This window comes from Misgurnus anguillicaudatus, chromosome 1 (genome assembly GCF_027580225.2).
Source record: "Misgurnus anguillicaudatus chromosome 1, ASM2758022v2, whole genome shotgun sequence".
Classification (NCBI taxonomy): Eukaryota; Metazoa; Chordata; class Actinopteri; order Cypriniformes; family Cobitidae; genus Misgurnus; species Misgurnus anguillicaudatus.
In genome coordinates, this window is record NC_073337.2 from 21,962,569 (window position 1) to 21,979,539 (window position 16,971).

General features: G+C 36.6%; 2 protein-coding genes across 13 annotated transcripts in view; one reads left to right on the plus strand and one right to left on the minus strand.

Annotated features, from left to right (window-relative positions):
• lrmp (lymphoid-restricted membrane protein) overlaps positions 1-4,409 on the plus strand; it is a 39,674-nt gene extending 35,265 nt beyond the window's left edge. For 7 of the 12 annotated variants that reach the window (XM_073868179.1, XM_073868176.1, XM_073868188.1 and 4 more), the window contains 8 exons: positions 187-321; positions 403-550; positions 1,304-1,347; positions 1,423-1,491; positions 2,234-2,286; positions 2,538-2,624; positions 2,789-2,911; positions 3,691-4,409. In XM_073868179.1, the coding sequence (XP_073724280.1) occupies positions 187-321; positions 403-550; positions 1,304-1,347; positions 1,423-1,491; positions 2,234-2,286; positions 2,538-2,624; positions 2,789-2,911; positions 3,691-3,949 (918 nt within the window). In that variant the 3' untranslated portion in view covers positions 3,950-4,409. The remainder of the gene's footprint in view (positions 1-186; positions 322-402; positions 551-1,303; positions 1,348-1,422; positions 1,492-2,233; positions 2,287-2,537; positions 2,625-2,788; positions 2,912-3,690) is intronic. The other 5 variants (XM_073868184.1, XM_073868187.1, XM_073868193.1 and 2 more) reach the window with 3 other exon arrangements.
• Positions 4,410-5,475: 1,066 nt separating this feature from the next.
• dnai7 (dynein axonemal intermediate chain 7) lies at positions 5,476-16,943 on the minus strand. The gene is made up of 16 exons (XM_055190502.2): positions 16,721-16,943; positions 16,307-16,324; positions 16,134-16,218; positions 15,509-15,600; positions 14,202-14,306; positions 13,917-14,054; positions 11,671-11,805; positions 11,469-11,572; positions 11,085-11,379; positions 10,879-10,996; positions 7,930-8,093; positions 7,679-7,853; positions 7,376-7,590; positions 6,952-7,110; positions 6,769-6,882; positions 5,476-6,002 (listed from the first exon to the last, which is right to left on the minus strand). Exons 1-16 carry the CDS (start codon positions 16,790-16,792, stop codon positions 5,727-5,729), a joined length of 2,265 nt encoding a protein of 754 aa, XP_055046477.2. The 5' UTR covers positions 16,793-16,943; the 3' UTR covers positions 5,476-5,726.
• Between the last annotated feature and the right edge of the window lie 28 nt (positions 16,944-16,971).

Genomic DNA, 16,971 nt, shown 5'->3' on the forward strand with positions numbered 1-16,971 from the left:
TTTTTTGTTATAAGCCAGAAATGACAAGGAGGCGTCCTCTCGCAATACAAAGTCAATGGAGACGGTTGGATTGTTTCCCTCCCAGTGGGCGTAGTTTTCAAATTTGAATAACTGCGCTATGTCTACATGTTCCCTACAGTTAAGAACCATTACTATACACATTTTTTGCATCACTGTGTTGTACAGGCCCTCATCCCACGGTGTGAGGAGGACAGCCAGTCCATGGAGATCATCCAGCGTTTGCAGAAGAACCTGGAGGTCCTCATCCAGTCCATGACCAGAGTTTCTAGCCGTTCAGAGATGCTTGGGGCCATTCATCAGGTCTGTGCGTTACCTCAAATCTTATTCAGTAGCCTACTAAGGACAAACTTGCTTGTTTACCTAAAAGTTTGTCTTTTGTAGGAGAGCAGGGTGGGTAAGGCTGTGGAGGTGATGATTCAGCACGTGGAGAACTTGAGGAGGATGTACACCAAGGAGCATACAGAGCTGTTGGAGCTTAGGGAAAATCTCTCACCAAACGACAGATCCTTTGGGTCCCTCGCCGAGAGAGGTAATCCTGGTAGGAACACATATACAGGGTTCCCACGGGTACTTGAAATCCTTGAAAGTTTGTGAATCTGGGGGAAAAAATCCAAGGCCCTGGGAAGTTATACGTAATATACATCCATAGATACAGGTCATTGAAAGTGCTCTAATCTATTTTATGCGTACGTTTTCTGAAAAAAATCCATATTATTCCCTGTGTTGTGTAGGATGATAATATAAAAATTCTAGATTTTTTAAGCATATGTGCTAAACTGTTCGCTTTAAATGCTTATATCTTCTATATGCGAATGTTAATTCATACCAAAATGCTTTTTTGCATAGTTGTGTTTGACAAATTAAAACGTCTCGGGTTACGTATGCAACTGTTGCCGTCTTTGGCAATATTTCAGATAGGAATATACTTCCTGGCTCCAGCGTCACCCTGTCTTTGTCGTTAAGCCTCACAATTTGTTGAATTTGATGTATACATTCAGATGCACTTACCCCTGGAGGCGTCCCCAAAGTGTCACCACAGTGACATAGCGTGAGTTCACTCGAAAGGGAACTTTAACAATCTATATTTAAAGGTAACACAATGTAACCTTGCTCTCACTTGAAATGTGTCCCCACATTTACTCTTGAATTTGAGGGTATTTGACCTGGAAAGTCCTTGAAAGGTCCTTGAATTTGAAGTTAACTAAGGTGTGGGAACCCTGCATATAAAATATTAGTACAGAATCTGCTGAAGTTTGTTTGAATTGTTTTTTTTTTCTTGCAGAAGCTTTTTCAAACAAGAAGCCTTCAACCGCTCAACTTTTTAAAGTAAGTTGAAGCTGCAGCATTCGATAAATAATAAATAAATAATATTGCTAAGATTTTTCTCTGTTCTTTGCTAAGGTTACAACCCGACGCATTAGTATAGCTACCATTCCCCGCAGCGGAGCAGGACACGGCCTTTCTGACACGGTGAGGAGTCACGGAAAGATAAAAAAGTGAAAAATAGTGAAATATTCGATAAATTTATTTATTTATATTTTTATATATTTTTATATATTTATATTTATATATTTGTATTTATATATTTATATATTTATGTATTTATATATATATATTTTTATTTATATATATATATATATATTTTTATTTATATATATATATATATATTTTTATTTATATATTTATATATTTTTATTTATATATTTATATATTTTTATTTATATATTTATATATTTTTATTTTTATTTATATATTTTTATTTATATATTTATATATTTTTATTTATATATTTATATATTTTTATTTATATTTTTATATTTATATATTTATATTTATATATTTATATTTATATATTTTTATTTATATTTATATATTTATATTTTTATATTTATATTTATATATTTATATATATTTATATTTATATGTTTATATTTATACATTTATATTTATATATTTATATATTTTTATTTATATATTTATATATTTTTATATTTTTATTTATATATTTTTATTTATATATTTTTATTTATATATTTATATATTTATATTTATACATTTATATTTATACATTTATATTTATATATATATATATATATATATATATATATATATATATATATATATATATATAAATATAAATTATATAAATATATATTTTATTATTATTATTATAATTGTTATTGTTATTATTAATTTATTTTTTTAACAACAGAACAAAGATATAGCAGACACAGAGACTGACAGGCTTTCCCGTCGTTCACCATGGTAAGTAGTAACAAATCAAAAGAGAGACCATCAACATCTTTTTTGTCCCCTTTGTGTCTAATAAAAGTCTCAAACAAGAGCTACAATGATACAACATCTCAAGACAACATTTTTATCCAAAACAAAGCATTCATAAGTTTGAACCCATGTCATTAAGCAACCAAAACTCTTCATCCATCTAACCTAACACTGTGCAAGTCTTAAAAAAATGTGAGAACGGGTGTCATGGTGTTGTGTCGACCGCTTTACAGGATGGCATCAGCCAAGAGGCCGCCACTAAAGCGCTTCATTAGTTCTGGTACTTGGGCCGACACCGACGAGCCCACTCTGATGAATAGGTAAGGTCGCCAATAAAGAACGGTACCCGTGTACCATTCGTCTTTCCCATCATCACCAATTCTGGTTCCGTAATGTGAATGTGCCGCCAAATGACCGTTGCATGCAGAGCAATGGAGGTCAAATGATGGACAGTCGGTGCTTCAGCATTGTACACTTTGCACAGGTATGGATGCGACACAGACTCCCTATCAGAGGAGGAACAGATAAAGGAACCAGAGGAGAACCGGAGGAGTAGCATAACAGAAATAGGCTTAAAAATCGCCTCCATGATATTGCCAGCGAAGACGTTAGTGTACCTGCCGCCTTCATTTATCTCTACTTACTGTACTTTTATTTTCTTCTGAGTAATGCTGGTACAAATCGAGGGTTTCCTGATACGAAAAGCTTTAAGGAAGCATGCTTATAAAAATGCTTACACTAACAGCTGTCATTTTCACGTGCATTTCTCCTTATTCCCGCCTCGACCGTCTCTACATGAAATTCATCTGTTTTATCATCTCTACTGTATGGAGATGTGCTTACCATGCTACTAATCTTATTTTTACGTTGACCAGCTTTCTAATGACAGGCAATAAGGCCTAAAACACACTCTAGACAAGTATGCAAATGCTTCTAGCTATGCAAACTCTGTGTTGCATTTCGAAATGAATTGGAGCACAATTTCTATCGCAACACAAGTGCATTGCATTCCATAATACAGGTATGTGCTTTACAGTTTACGGGTACTCTAATAAAAACAAATGTGGTTCAATGACACAGACATGTGAGGGTAAATCTATCAGCCACAGTAATGCAAAAAATTGTGGTTATGTAAGATGAGACCAAGTGCTTGTAATGCATTTTTAAAATCTTTACATCATCATTTGCATATTTTCCTAAGTGTGTTTCTGGCCTAAGAATATAAAGCCTACATGCATACCTGTCCTACACACTTTCATGATTTATGCGTTTACATTTTTGGCTTTCCTTCAGCAGATATTTCTACATGATTTCTACAATCAGTTTACTCTGTTGCGAAAGTGTGGTACTTTCTTCTATATAAATTTATCTCGTTCTCTATCCCAGCCCCACTCCCAGCCCGACAGAACGAGCTCCGCCCAATTTTACGGAGGTAAAACCTGCAACGTCCAGAGGCACCAGGGGTGTTTGGATTTGGGTGGCTTTGTTTGTAGTGCTGGCTGTTCTCCTGGCCCTGTTGGCGAGCCTGATGCTACAGCCTGCCGTGGATGCAGCTCCTGTGGGTACCGGGGACTCCTGGATGACCATCCAGCAGCTTCTGTGGCCCTACGCAGGGCTGAGGCACAACGGGCAGCCTCCTGTATGATCACTGCAGTCTTGATAAGCATGGAGGAGACATTTGAAAAGAAACCGATTTTGAGCACTACCTTGCAAACTCTTTGCGACCATTTCTTCATGATGATAAAGATAAGAGGAGATGTCAAGAGGGATGTGCTGGAAGGCATGGACAGCTTGGAGCTTCGTAGAGATGCTTTGTCGTGTCGGCTATATAGGCACTTTTTTAAAGAGTTTTCTTTTATTTTTTCTAATGCATCAGTGTATTTTTATGGGCGTTTGAAGAAGTATTGAGATGCCATTTTAAAAAATATTTTTTGTTAAGTTATTTTAGTTTTACTGTTGTAGATATTTGTTTGGTTTTTTTTTAAATTATTAATTGTTATAAACACTTTTAACCTGATGAAGCTATTGGTTTGAAGAAATCATATGCTTTTGTATGTTTCAAAGTGATGGGAAAACTTACAATAAAAGAAAATGATCTTACTGTTTTTACTGTTTAGTATTTACTACATAAAAACAAATCATGAGGCTTCAAACGGTTCATGCATTTAAACCTCACGTTTAAGCATACCATGGAACGAAAATGTTATATTTTGCTGAATTTTTTTTAAATATTTAAAGTCTTAGTCCCTAACATTTACTTGATGGTTCTTTTTTTTTTTTTTACTGTAATAGTACACATATATCATTCTCTTTGCAAAATATATGTATTTTTTGCATTGCAAGAATGAGAATTGCAGGAAAATGTCTTAGTAAATGTCTTGCAATGACGTTTTTATCTACATACACAGAGGGTCCCCTTACATGGAAGTCGCCATTTGTGCCGCCATGTTTTTACAGAAGCTCTAAACGGACAAACTTTTTTACTAAGTTATCTTCAACAGTGATATGTTTGTCCTGTGGCGGCTACCGTAGCTTCTCTATGCATTTCAAAAGCGAAGGGTGAGATGTAAACTGAGTTGTTGGTTGCAATTTGCAACCTCACCACTAGATGCCACTAAAATTTACACACTGCACCTTTAAATGCTTATATCTTCTGTATGCGAATGTTGATTCATACCAAACTGCTTTTTTCCATAGTTGTGTTTGCCACATGAAAACGTCTCTGGTTACTTATGTAACTGTTGTTCCCTGAAAAGGGAACAAGACGCTGCATCTCCCGCCATACTTCCTGCGTCCCTGTAAGCCGTCTTTGGCAATATTTCAGATAGCGATATACCTTCTGGCTCCCGTGTCACCCTGTCTTTGTCGTTAAGCCTCACCATTGGTTAAATTTGATATACACATTCAGACGCACTTACCCCTGGAAGCATCCCCAAAGTGTCACCGCAGTGACGCAGCGCGAGTTCCCTCGAAAGGGAACCGTAACAATGTATCTTAAAAGGTAACAAGATGCAACCTTGCTCTCGCTTGAAATCTGTCCCCACATATAGTCCTTGAATTTGAGGCTATTGGACCTGGAAAGTCCTTGAAAGGTCCTTAAATTTGAAGTTAAATAAGGTGTGGGAACCCTTAAAATAGGAGGTAAATATTTATTTAATCCTGAATACTTCATTACTTTTTGATCATTTTATTTCAGCCACACTGTAAAAATTCCTTGTTGCACTTAAATTAAGTTTAATCAACATGAATATTCAACTTTATTAACTAGTTTTTTTATTTTTAAAATTTATAGCACTCCTCACTAGTGCAACAAGGAATTTTACAAGGAACTACAGTACTCGACGATAACATGACAATGCAGGAACAGTAGATGCCCTGTATGTATGCTTTTGTATGTCTCTGGATGTGTGTGCTGTCTCTCTTCAGGAGAATGTAAGCACACGTGTGGCGCACAGAAGCCTTTGCACAGTGTCTATGAAAAGATAGTGAGATTGTGAGACTTTCTCTTGGCCTTCGCTGCTTATGTCCGGTCTGAGCATGTGCAGGAAGGTGGAATGGAACTCTGTGCCATCGGCCAACTCGGGAGAAAAACTTTCATCGTGCTCCTTCATCTTCAAACGCTGACTCCTCTGAGCACCCAGCAGGTACAGAGACCACGCATCATCTGCCACAGGCTCTGCCTTTAACTGTTCACATGCCTGCGAAAAGAAAAGGATACAATTTAATACAGTACTGTGCAAAAGTTTTAGTTTTAATGTCCATACATATTTATTTTTCACCCTTTTTATTAAGAAACAAACAGAAAAGATGGGAAATACATACACAAAATAAAAAAAACAAAACCATTTTTAGAACTAAATGTCTTCTTCAGGCATCAGTCAGTATTTAGTGTGACCTCTTTTGGCATGAAACACATCTTGAGGAGACTGAAGTCATTCGATTATAAATTAGGATTTAATTTCATTTAGGTTTCAGAGATCCTGCTAGTGCTCACGTGGAAGGGCAGTTTACCCTAAATACTTAACATTTCAGCTTATACTTTTATACGGTTTTTAATACTAAATACACATTTCCTGTAATTTCTGGTTGTATTCTAATAAAGAACCTGAGAAACAATTATATATGATCACTATACAATTGCATAAACAACTAATCTAATTCTGGCATGGTGGCCTAAGACTTTTGCACAGTACTGTATGTTTCGGAGGTTAATTTACTAAAATGTAACAATTTTGAGGAAGAATGTCTTTTGGTGTCGAATAATGAATCAAAGTAATATTTACAGTGTGCTTTATGCATAAAACAGGTAGAGAATATTTGTGCGTACATAAAACATACTGCAAATATTGTTAGCAAAAAGTAAAACATAGCACAGTATTTTGGAATTCAATATTATACACTGTCATGCAAGTGTAAATGTTTATCAAATAAATTTCTGTCTGCCTATATGGGTGCACATTGTACCTGAAGAACAAGATGCGCTTGTCCACATTGTGAGTTCCAGCGGCTCCACGAAAAAGCCATTGTTGAGGACATTAGCGCCATTTGTTCATACACTGTGTGCTCTATTAATGGGTCCTAAAAATGTAAAACACCACATGTAAGACTCTGTAAAACTTGTGAACGTGAACAAAGCTCCAATGTTACCTTTGGGTTGATGCTGACATAATTGTCTGAATACTCGTTTACAAATATATTGATCCCGGCTTTTTTCATGGCCTTCTGTAGTGCAGAGGGTCCCATCCATTTGCCAAGCAGGTAATCCAGTTCCTTTGCATCCTCCATGTGCAGCATACACTTGTCACCCTAAAAGACATTTTTGTTACATTTAAGGGGCAGTTTCCCAGACAGGGCTTGTCTTAAAATGCACAATTGAGCTAGCTTAATTTAAAGGGGACATTTCACAAGACTTTTTTAAAGATGTTAAATAAATCTTTGGTGTCTCCAGAGTACGTATGTGAAGTTTTATTAAATGCATGTGTTATTTAGTCCTAATCCACGTTAGGTATATATAACTAAAAAGGGATTGTGTTGGTCTTAATACATTAAAAACAAATCTTTCATCCCTTGCCTTGATAGTGATGCTGATTCCAATGAGAGCTCCGGTGATTGTGAGCAGTGCTGAGTCTTGACCCAGCGGCCTAAGTTCCCATGACTGGAAAGGCATGTTAGCATGGGAATCCTGCAGCAACGTGAAGGCATAAAACGCATTCATCTGAAAGGAGATTTTGCGGGTCTGTGCGTCATAAGAAGCTTCAGAGATACAGTCTGTCCTCCAGTTTTGACCTGCAGTGACAAGTAAGGAAGGGTCTTTAAGCACATAAATCAGTTTGTAATATGGAAAAGCTGTTTTTTTTATATATATTTTGTTCACCATCAGAGTCCCAGCGTGCCACTTGGGGCTCCTCTAGTAACATTATGGAGTCAGGCACAGTTACAGTGACCCCTACAGGCAGAGAGGCAACGGCACCGTTTTCATCAGGCATAACCGAGGTAGAACTAGACTGTTCTGTCGGGTAAGGGAAGATCTGGAGACCTGTGTCTAACAACTGTGAAGAAGCACAAAATTATAATGAATGAACATTATATTTTGAGGCATATTCTAGATAACATCTGAGGATGCACCTGTCTCATTTCCCAGCCCTTCACTGTATTAGATTGTGGTGGTAAATGAAAAACATCAAAGTAGAAGACTCCACCCAGTGGTGTGTATTGCTGCAGGTCCACTATATGCATTTCGGAGTTGTCAATCACAGGGTCATGTAGTGATGGGAGGGAGCCGTTTTGGTCTAGAGAAAATTTAAGACATAAGTGGTTGTGAATTACAGTAATTTTACTATGGTATAGCGCAGTGTGGGACTATAAGAAAAATGTATTGACAGAAATGCAATATAATATACATAACTACAGCGGGGAAAATAAGTATTTGACACATCAGCATTTTTATCAGTAAGGGGATTATTAATTATTAAGGGGATTAACTAAGTGGGCTATTGATGCAAAATTGATGTACCACCAGATGTACCATCAAGCCAAATATTGAATTCATGCAAAGAAATCAGACCATTTAAGTATACAAGTTGAGTCATAATAAATAAATACTTAATACTCAAATACTTATTTTCCCCGCTGTATATTAAAAGTGGTGTATTATTAAAGACCTTATATAATGAACTGTTATGTTTATTATTATCTTAGAATAAGTCCTTTTTACATACAGTGAAAAAGTGTTGGCCCCCTTTTTTGCATGTTTGACACACGTTTGTTAGTTTTTTTCAAATATTAATCAAAGATAGAACAAGTAAATGCAACATGCGGTTTTGAAAAAAAAAGATTTTTATTATAAAGGGTAGTGCTGCCTCACGATTAGTCGCGACTAATCGTTTGCAGAATAAAAGTTTTTGTTTACATAGTAAATGTGTGTGTACTGTGTATAATAATTATGTTTATATAAATACAAACACATAAATGTATAATTTTAAGAAAAGAATATATTTATATAATAAATATTTATATTTATATATAATATAGATTATATATAAATATAAACATGTATATACACATGCAAATGTTTCTTAATTATATACATGCATGTGTGTATGTGTATTTATACATAATTATTATACACAATACACCCACATATATTATGTAAACAAAAACTTATATTCTGCAAACGATTAGTCGCGACTAATCGTGAGGCAGCACTAATAAAGGGAAAACAAAATCCAAACACACATGGCCCTGTGTGAAAAAGTGTTTGCCCCCTAAACCTAATAACTGGTTGAACCACCCTTAGCAGCAACAACTGCAATCAACTGGTTGCAGGACTGTGGAGGAATTTTGATCAACTCAACTTTGCAAAATTTTTGTAATTCAGCCACATTGGAGGGTTTTCGAGTATGAACCACATTTTTAAGGTCATGCCACAGCAATAGGATTAAGGTCAGGACTTTGACTAAGGCACTACAACGTCTTCATTTTGATTTTTTTCAGCCATTCAGAGGTGGACTTGCTGGTGTGTTCTGGATAATTGTCCTGCTACAAACCCGAGTTCGCTTCAGCTTTTGGTCACAGACAGATGGTCGGACAATGGGTCTCAGTCATCAATCATGTTTCAACAAAAACTTTCGTATCAAAATGTCTTCTTAATGTACGAAAAAATTCAAGAAAACCTAAAAACACTCGTGCGCAATAATCACGTACACTATAATTAAATACTACACTATAATTATAATGTTTAATCAAATTGTATATATATTTTCTGTATTATATATTATTATACATAATCTATATTATCATTATACATTATATTATACATTATTATAGCCTACTTATTTTTCCACACATATAAAGAAGATACACGTAATGACAAATCTTCAGGCTTTCCGTCCTCACTTTGTAAGCGTCTGCTTCATGCTTAATGTAAACTTCATGTAAATGTAATGAGAAGTCCTAACGTCAATCACTTGATCTTCTGTCTGTTTTATTTTAGATACAGAGGCGAATCTCAGTCATATTGATTACATTTCATATTTGTTAACGCATGCAATACTTCTTTAATGTTACTCCGGTCAGTGGACAGCACTGGCCTCCTTCAACGAAAGCAAAACCTCCCAAATAAAAAATGCAAAGCAAATCGGAACTTTACAGATAACAAATATGATCATGGATTTCTTTTCGAGCTCTTTTGCTCGTATGATAAACTGCTCTGAAATTTTCTGTGGACCAGTGGAAACCCTGTATATGGAGCTGGTTTGGGCATGTTTTATGCAAATTACCAACCTCGTGCATGCATGTGGCCGCTCATGTAGAACACTCCAAATTTACTAACGTAAGAACAAGTATAAGAACAAACTCATGTGCGAACGCACGTGTTGTGAATTAGGCGTAAAGTTTTCATGAGAAGTTAGTGTGCGTATAAATACGAAAAACGTACGCAATTATTAGTGAATAAGACCCAATGTCCTTAAAGCACTTTTTCACACAGGGCCATTTGGGTTTGGATTTTGTTTTCCCTTCATAATAAAAACCTTTATTTAAAAAATGAATATTGTTATCTTTGATTTATATTAAACATTTTTGATGATCTGAAACATTAAATTGTAACATGCAAAAAACTGTACTGTACACCGTGTGTCCCCTTACCTGGGCATCACCATTTTGCGCCACATGTTTCTACAGTAGCCCTAAATGGACAAAGCGTTCTATAGAGCGCGTTTTATCACTATGTTTGTCCTGTGGCGTCTACCGAAGCTTTACAATGTGTTTTTAGAAATGACGGGGTGAGCTATAGTCGTTGGTTGCAGTTCACAGTCTCATCTCTAGATCCTGCGAAAAAGTCCCACAATGCACCTTTAAGTACCACTGTTTCAAAAAAACGCCATCCAGGTCAATCTGATAAAGACATTCGTGTTTAATACAATCAGAATAAACACATGCCATGTTCACTACTTTCTATGCTTGCCCTCGTCATCTCCAAAACAGTGATAGCAAACATCAAACTCCAATTTGTTAAAGTTTAATTATAAAAGAAATAAATTGAAGATCTGAATTAACGAAAATATGAAATCCAACCAGATCCAACTGCTGTGATGGGTTCCTCCGCCGGAGTCTCCATCTGACCTTCTTCTCCTACCAGCTTTATTAAAGAGCTTTTCCTTTCCTCCTTAAGTGACTTGACACTCGTAGCACTCTTTGACACACACACACATATACAGCGATATTAACACGCATCCTATTACAAAACAGCACTTGATCATGACCGAAGCTTTAATCATCACCTTGCTCTCTGATCTGACCGATCTCCGTTCCTCCTCCACCTGCTCTGTGCTTGCCCCTTCATCTCCATCCATGTTGTCCTCATTCTGTTCTGCTGTAGAGCTTTCAGTCGAGGCCGAAGGAGTGCAGGCGTCCCCCATCATAGACTTCTTCTTTTTCTCAATCTGTTTTCGCTCACTGCGATAGGACAGGTGGTCATAGCGTGTGTGAAGGATCCGGACAGCGATGTCACTCACGGCCAGTGGCTTGGGCAGCTCAAAGCCCAGACCCACCTCCTGAAACTGGAAACTTTTAAACCTGCGCACACAAAACATGGATAGTACTAGAAATGGCATATTTGGTTAATATATTCAATCTAAATAAAAAAGCTATGAATACAGATGAACCTTGGGTTTTTGTTGAGGTTTGCCCATAGACAAAGAGTGACGTTTGTATCCTGGACTACAGTCTGCATGTTTCCGGTCTCGATGTCGGAATTGGATTTTGCGCACTGGATGGTAGACAAAAACCACATATTACCGATTTTAGTGTATCTGATATGTGATTAAATGCAAAGGAGCTACATCATTAGTTTTGTGACTTTCTCACCTTTAGTATCTCCTCTGTGGCCTTATTAAGTTTACAATGGATGAGATTCTGTGAAGTCAGAAGTGTTTCTCGATACTGCTCAGCAGCGCAGGGCTCTGGACCATCGCTCAAAAGAAAATTCAGTTCATCCGTCAGCTGTCCAGAGAAAAACATTATTATATTTCTAGAAATTTAAGTGTGGCTTATCTGTGTACAGCTTGCGAATACGATTCCAGCGTGTTGTTGTGTGCATTGGTTTCTTTGTCCCCCAAGTTAAAATATCCCAGCCCCAACTTCACATGTTTGCCCCTGGATACATCTCAGGTCCATTTTTCAATGTAGGTCTTTAAGGCCATTAGACAATGGCCCGTACACACTGCATATTAATTTGGTTGTCACTTCACATTTTAATACTTAATCCTGTTCTGTACACACAGAGTTCAGTAATTTACGGGACTGACAACGCATTCTACAACCGAATTAACTCCCGCAAAATGCAGGTAGTTACAACCGCATTTACAGAAACTCTGCTTAGTGTGTACATAACCGAACTGAACAACTAGTATTTAATAAAGTGATCCTCATGGACATGAGTCATGACATGTCTCTCTTCTGAAAAAAGAAAGGCCTAGAAGGGGACAAAGTCTTCTGTAAATTGACAGAGGCACGAGCGTTTGCTGACTAGTGTTGCCAGATCTTGCACTAAAAAAGCAACCAAGAAAAATCCAATAATAAACTGAAATAAATCCAAATGCTTAACCCCAAAGATCAAAATATTGGGACCGGCACCTTCACACTTTATTAACACCCAAAACTTGATCGCTTCATGAGCCAAAAGCCATAAAAAGGTTAAGCGCCAAAACGGTATGTATGTACAAAAAAGACAAGGAACTGGCAACACTGCAAGACCGCGCGCTGTGAAGCAGCCTCACAAAAGCGTACAATACACAACGCCAAGACGGAGGTTTATTGCAAAAACAATGCTGTTAAATTATTTTGGTCAAAGCTGTGAGTGATAAGCACACGAGACGGCAGAACAGTGCTATGGTTATCTCTGTGTCAATCATCACTTTTTCCGTACAGACATGAAACGAACATTTAGGGGATTCACTTCTGCATTTAAATGCGGTTGTCACTCCCGAAAGTTTGCAGTGTGTACGAGACCTTTGATTGAAGTCTGGTTGCTAAAAATAGTAATAAAGTAATAGAGCACCTCTCACTTACAAGCTGCAAAAGTTGTTGTAACAGCCATATTTGTACATAATACTTAAAGGGTACCTTGAGTATGAAGTCTATGCTTTAATACTTTTTATTATACAACGGGTCTGTTGAATGCTGTATTCTGATTGGCTGAGAAATATGCTGTGGGTATGCATTAATTTCTGATAACCACACACCTAACTTGTCAAATGTCTTAAAAATAGGCACCAGAGCAATGTTTGTGGTAACCGTGGTCCTTTTGAATTATTTGAAAATATTGCACACCTGCAGTGTAACGGCATGACGCGACGCGAAGGTAGCATTGCACCTTGGGTGTGCATTATTTACATATTTAATACTTTTTACTATTTAATATTTGCCTTCTACTACTAAAATCATTTGCTAAAACACAAAATATTATTGTTACTTTAAAAAATGCAACGTGTCATACTCATTTTATCCTGTGGAGGGCGCCATTATGTTTCGCACATAGTGCATTCTGGGTCAATTAATGGTTGCAAAATATTACTACAGTTTACTATCTTGAATACAAAGACATTTTTTCTCCACTTCCACCTTCTTACCTCTTTATTTTGATCATCTATTATTTGCATGTTTTCTTTATTGTTCATAATTTATGTTACTCTCCGGTTCATATTGAAAGGGCTGAATATAAGATGTTGATGTTCTTGTATGCCCCTTGTTCTTGTATAGGCTACACATACTGCCACCTACTGTCTGTGTGCATTTATTATTAATTCTCATTTTCTGTTTAAAATCATTTAACTGATTGTCTTGTTTACCATGTTTACATAAAAAAAAAACAGGTTGGCAAACATTTGGTGTAATGTATTATGATGTAAACAAAATGGCGTCCTCCGAGTCAGAGTGATACGATTTTTTGAAAGATTATGAAAAATTATGATTCAATTTTATATTTATATAGCCAATCCCAGTGCTGATCTATTAAACCATACATGTGTTTTTAGTCGGCATACCCTTTACTAACTCTACTAAGCATCAGGAATAATAATCACTACGTAATAAATCCAGATTGGTGGTCTTACCTGAAGGGCCAGGTCGCAGTTCTCCAATACCTGTTGAATTCGGGTTTCTGAGTCCTCTTGCCATAAACTGATAAAGGAGTTGATTTCTGACTGCACAGATGGATCTGGTGTGCCATCACAGCGCATATATCGAGCCCACTATAAATGCCAAATCATCCAGAAACAAACTCAAACTGACTCTTAATAAATCTGTGCGGGTCTCTGTTATTAATACATTATACACTTGAATATCTCCTGAATATAGGTGGTGGCATTTTAGACTTTATCTTAAAGACAGTCTTGTACCTTCGCTTTCTCCCTGCAGTCAGATTCCCACGAGATAACCGCAGCGTGATTCTCGTCTAAAATATGCCGTAGTTCATTTAATTCATCTTCTCTGCGCTCCTTGTCCTATGACAGACATTGAGAAATGAATCAATCATACTCACACTTTTCAACAATGCAATACAGTTCAGTATGCAATAAAGCCTTTTAAGATATCCTTGCTTGAGTGCTTAAAGGCATAGTTTACAGAAAAAATGAAATTCTTTCATAACTCACCCTCATGTTGTTTCAAGCCTGTATAAATCACTTTGTTCTAGTGAACACAAAGGGAGATATTTTGAAGAATATCTCTAAGTAACAAAGCAGATCTGGTTGTGCCGATACTATCATCATATGGCCGATAGCTGATGACTTGGACTCTTTCTCGGCTCGCACATGAGCTAGTAATTGCACTTGAGAGGTTGTTAGGCGAGTACAAAACCAGTGAGTGTGTTGTTCAGGCTCCCGGCATGCAGGAAATTTCCAAGCACCTGGGCTTAAAGATGCGCTCGGATCAGTTTTAAGAAGGTTGCTGTCATGACAGTGCTGCTCATCTTTTTTTGTCCACCAATCAACTGGAATAGACTTGTCATAAATGAGTAAAAAATTAAATAAATCCGAAATAAATGAGTAGCCTATTGCCCCCCATACCCTATGCCAGTGGTTCCCAATGGGTCGGGAGTCAGAACCCCCAAAGAGGGCGCGAGGGGAGGGGGGGTGCAAGATAATTTTCAAATAATTTAAAAAAAAATTAGAAATAGCATATTTTTATCCATAATTGTAACAACAGATAAAAAATAGTGGTTTAATGAAAAATATAATGCCATTAGCCTTTCTATTAACATTACCCTCAATCGTGACCCCTACGGTGATTATGACATAATTTGCAGCAGATCAATTCAATACCTTTTGACATTTTTATGTTTAATTCATTCATTTTTATTTGGGGGTCACAAATCACTGGTACCATTATTTTGGGGTTGTGGGCTGAAAAGTTTGGGAAGCCTTGCACTATAGTGTATTGGCAATCTCACAGGCTGATAATAGGATGATCTAAATATGGGGCATTTCGCCCCAACACTATCTGGGGCACCATTAACTTACATAGTAGTAAAGAAAATATCATGGAAGTGGATGGTGCCCCAGATCTGTTATTGGTTATTAACATTTTTGCAACATTGTGTTCAGCAGAACAAAGAAACTTACACAGGTTTGAAACACCCCGAGAGTGAGTAAAAGATGATAGATTTTACATATTTGGTCAAACTATCCCTTTAATTCAAGCAAACCTTTAACTCAAGTAGTTGTTGTTTTTCTTGCTCAATTCGCTCTTTCTCCAGTCTTTCATTTTCCTCACGCTCCGCAATGAGACGAGCTTCTTCTACATTGGACAAAACACAGTTATACACACAGATACAGTAGTTTCTGATTGTTCATAACACATAGGACAAACGTAAATCTCTTTGTGTGACCAGTACACATTACTTAAAGGGATGGTTCACCTAAAAATAATTTTTTGTCATCATTTACCCACCCTTATGTTGTTATAACCTTGTATTTCATTATCCTGTTCAATACAAAATAAGATATTTTGATCAATGATGGCAAGCACACAGTTTATGGCACCCATAGTAGGAAAAACAATACCATGGAAGTCTGTATACTGTAAACTTACCATCATTCACCAAAATATCTTCTCCCGTGTCCAACAGACCAAAGAAACGCATACAGGTTTAAAACAACATCGGGGTGAGTAAATGATAACAGAATTTTCTTTTTTGGGTGAACTATCCCTTTAAAGCCATTAATGTGATTGGATAGGGAATGACGGATCAATATAAGATAAAGTATAATAAGTGCATCTCCAACAATGAATGAATAACAGATCTTCTTCATGTATTCCTGTAGGTTTACCTTCATCTCTCAATTTCTGCTCATCTGCTTCTCGCTGCAGTTTCTCTTTTTCTGCCTTGCTGATGCCTCCTGCTTTCTTTGCAGACTGTATTGGTTTAAAATACAAACCACTCAGAACAAGTTGAACTTATGTTATTTCCTACAAACTTTGTGACTAATGTCAAACAACATACCTTTCTTTCCTTTGGTGGCTATTAAAAGAAGTTAGAAACAGTGAGATGTAAATATGTCCGATTTTACTCATGCACCATGATACAAATACTGTTGTATACTTTAGTATTTACTCAATTAAACCGTAGTAAGTCTGTAATAACTACGATCTTTTAATGCATACTAGTATTAACTACTGTATGGTGAATTGATCAAATGTACGTAATGCTGTAATATACTTTAATAACTATTTACTACGGTAGGCAAAAACGCCGTAGCATTTAGGAATTGTTCAACAGTTTACTCTATACAAAAGCATACAGCGGTATTTTTTCCAAGTTAAATGTCATTTTGGTTCTGTAATCGCTAAGATTTTTTTAAAGAGCTACATTATTTTCAATTTTTTTCCTCAAAAACATTTGTTTAGCTCGACTTACCATGTTCACGAGCTCGCAGGTAAGAGCTAGGCGTCCTGTCACCAAGGCAACCGCGCACGCGAGAGCAAACATCAGCTACACCGCAAAAATGTTTATTGGAAAACTTGACGAAAACAACAAAAGAATTAAATGCATACAAAAAAGCCTTTTAGTTGAATGTTGTTGGTTTTGAATAAATAAAGCTTGTCTGAAAGCAAAGCATACTAGCCGTTTCTCAATCCGAAGCCTGCAGCCTCCGGAGGTCGCATTTG

Excerpts from the sequence above, each read along its gene's own strand:
- dnai7 (XM_055190502.2), bottom strand. The coding sequence starts at position 16,792 with ATGTTTGCTCTCGCGTGCGCGGTTGCCTTGGTGACAGGACGCCTAGCT. Across the intron at positions 6,883-6,951 it reads ATGTCAGCATCAACCCAAAG|GACCCATTAATAGAGCACAC; the intron begins GTAACATTGGAG and ends TTACATTTTTAG. Across the intron at positions 6,003-6,768 it reads AAGCGCATCTTGTTCTTCAG|GCATGTGAACAGTTAAAGGC; the intron begins GTACAATGTGCA and ends TTCTTTTCGCAG.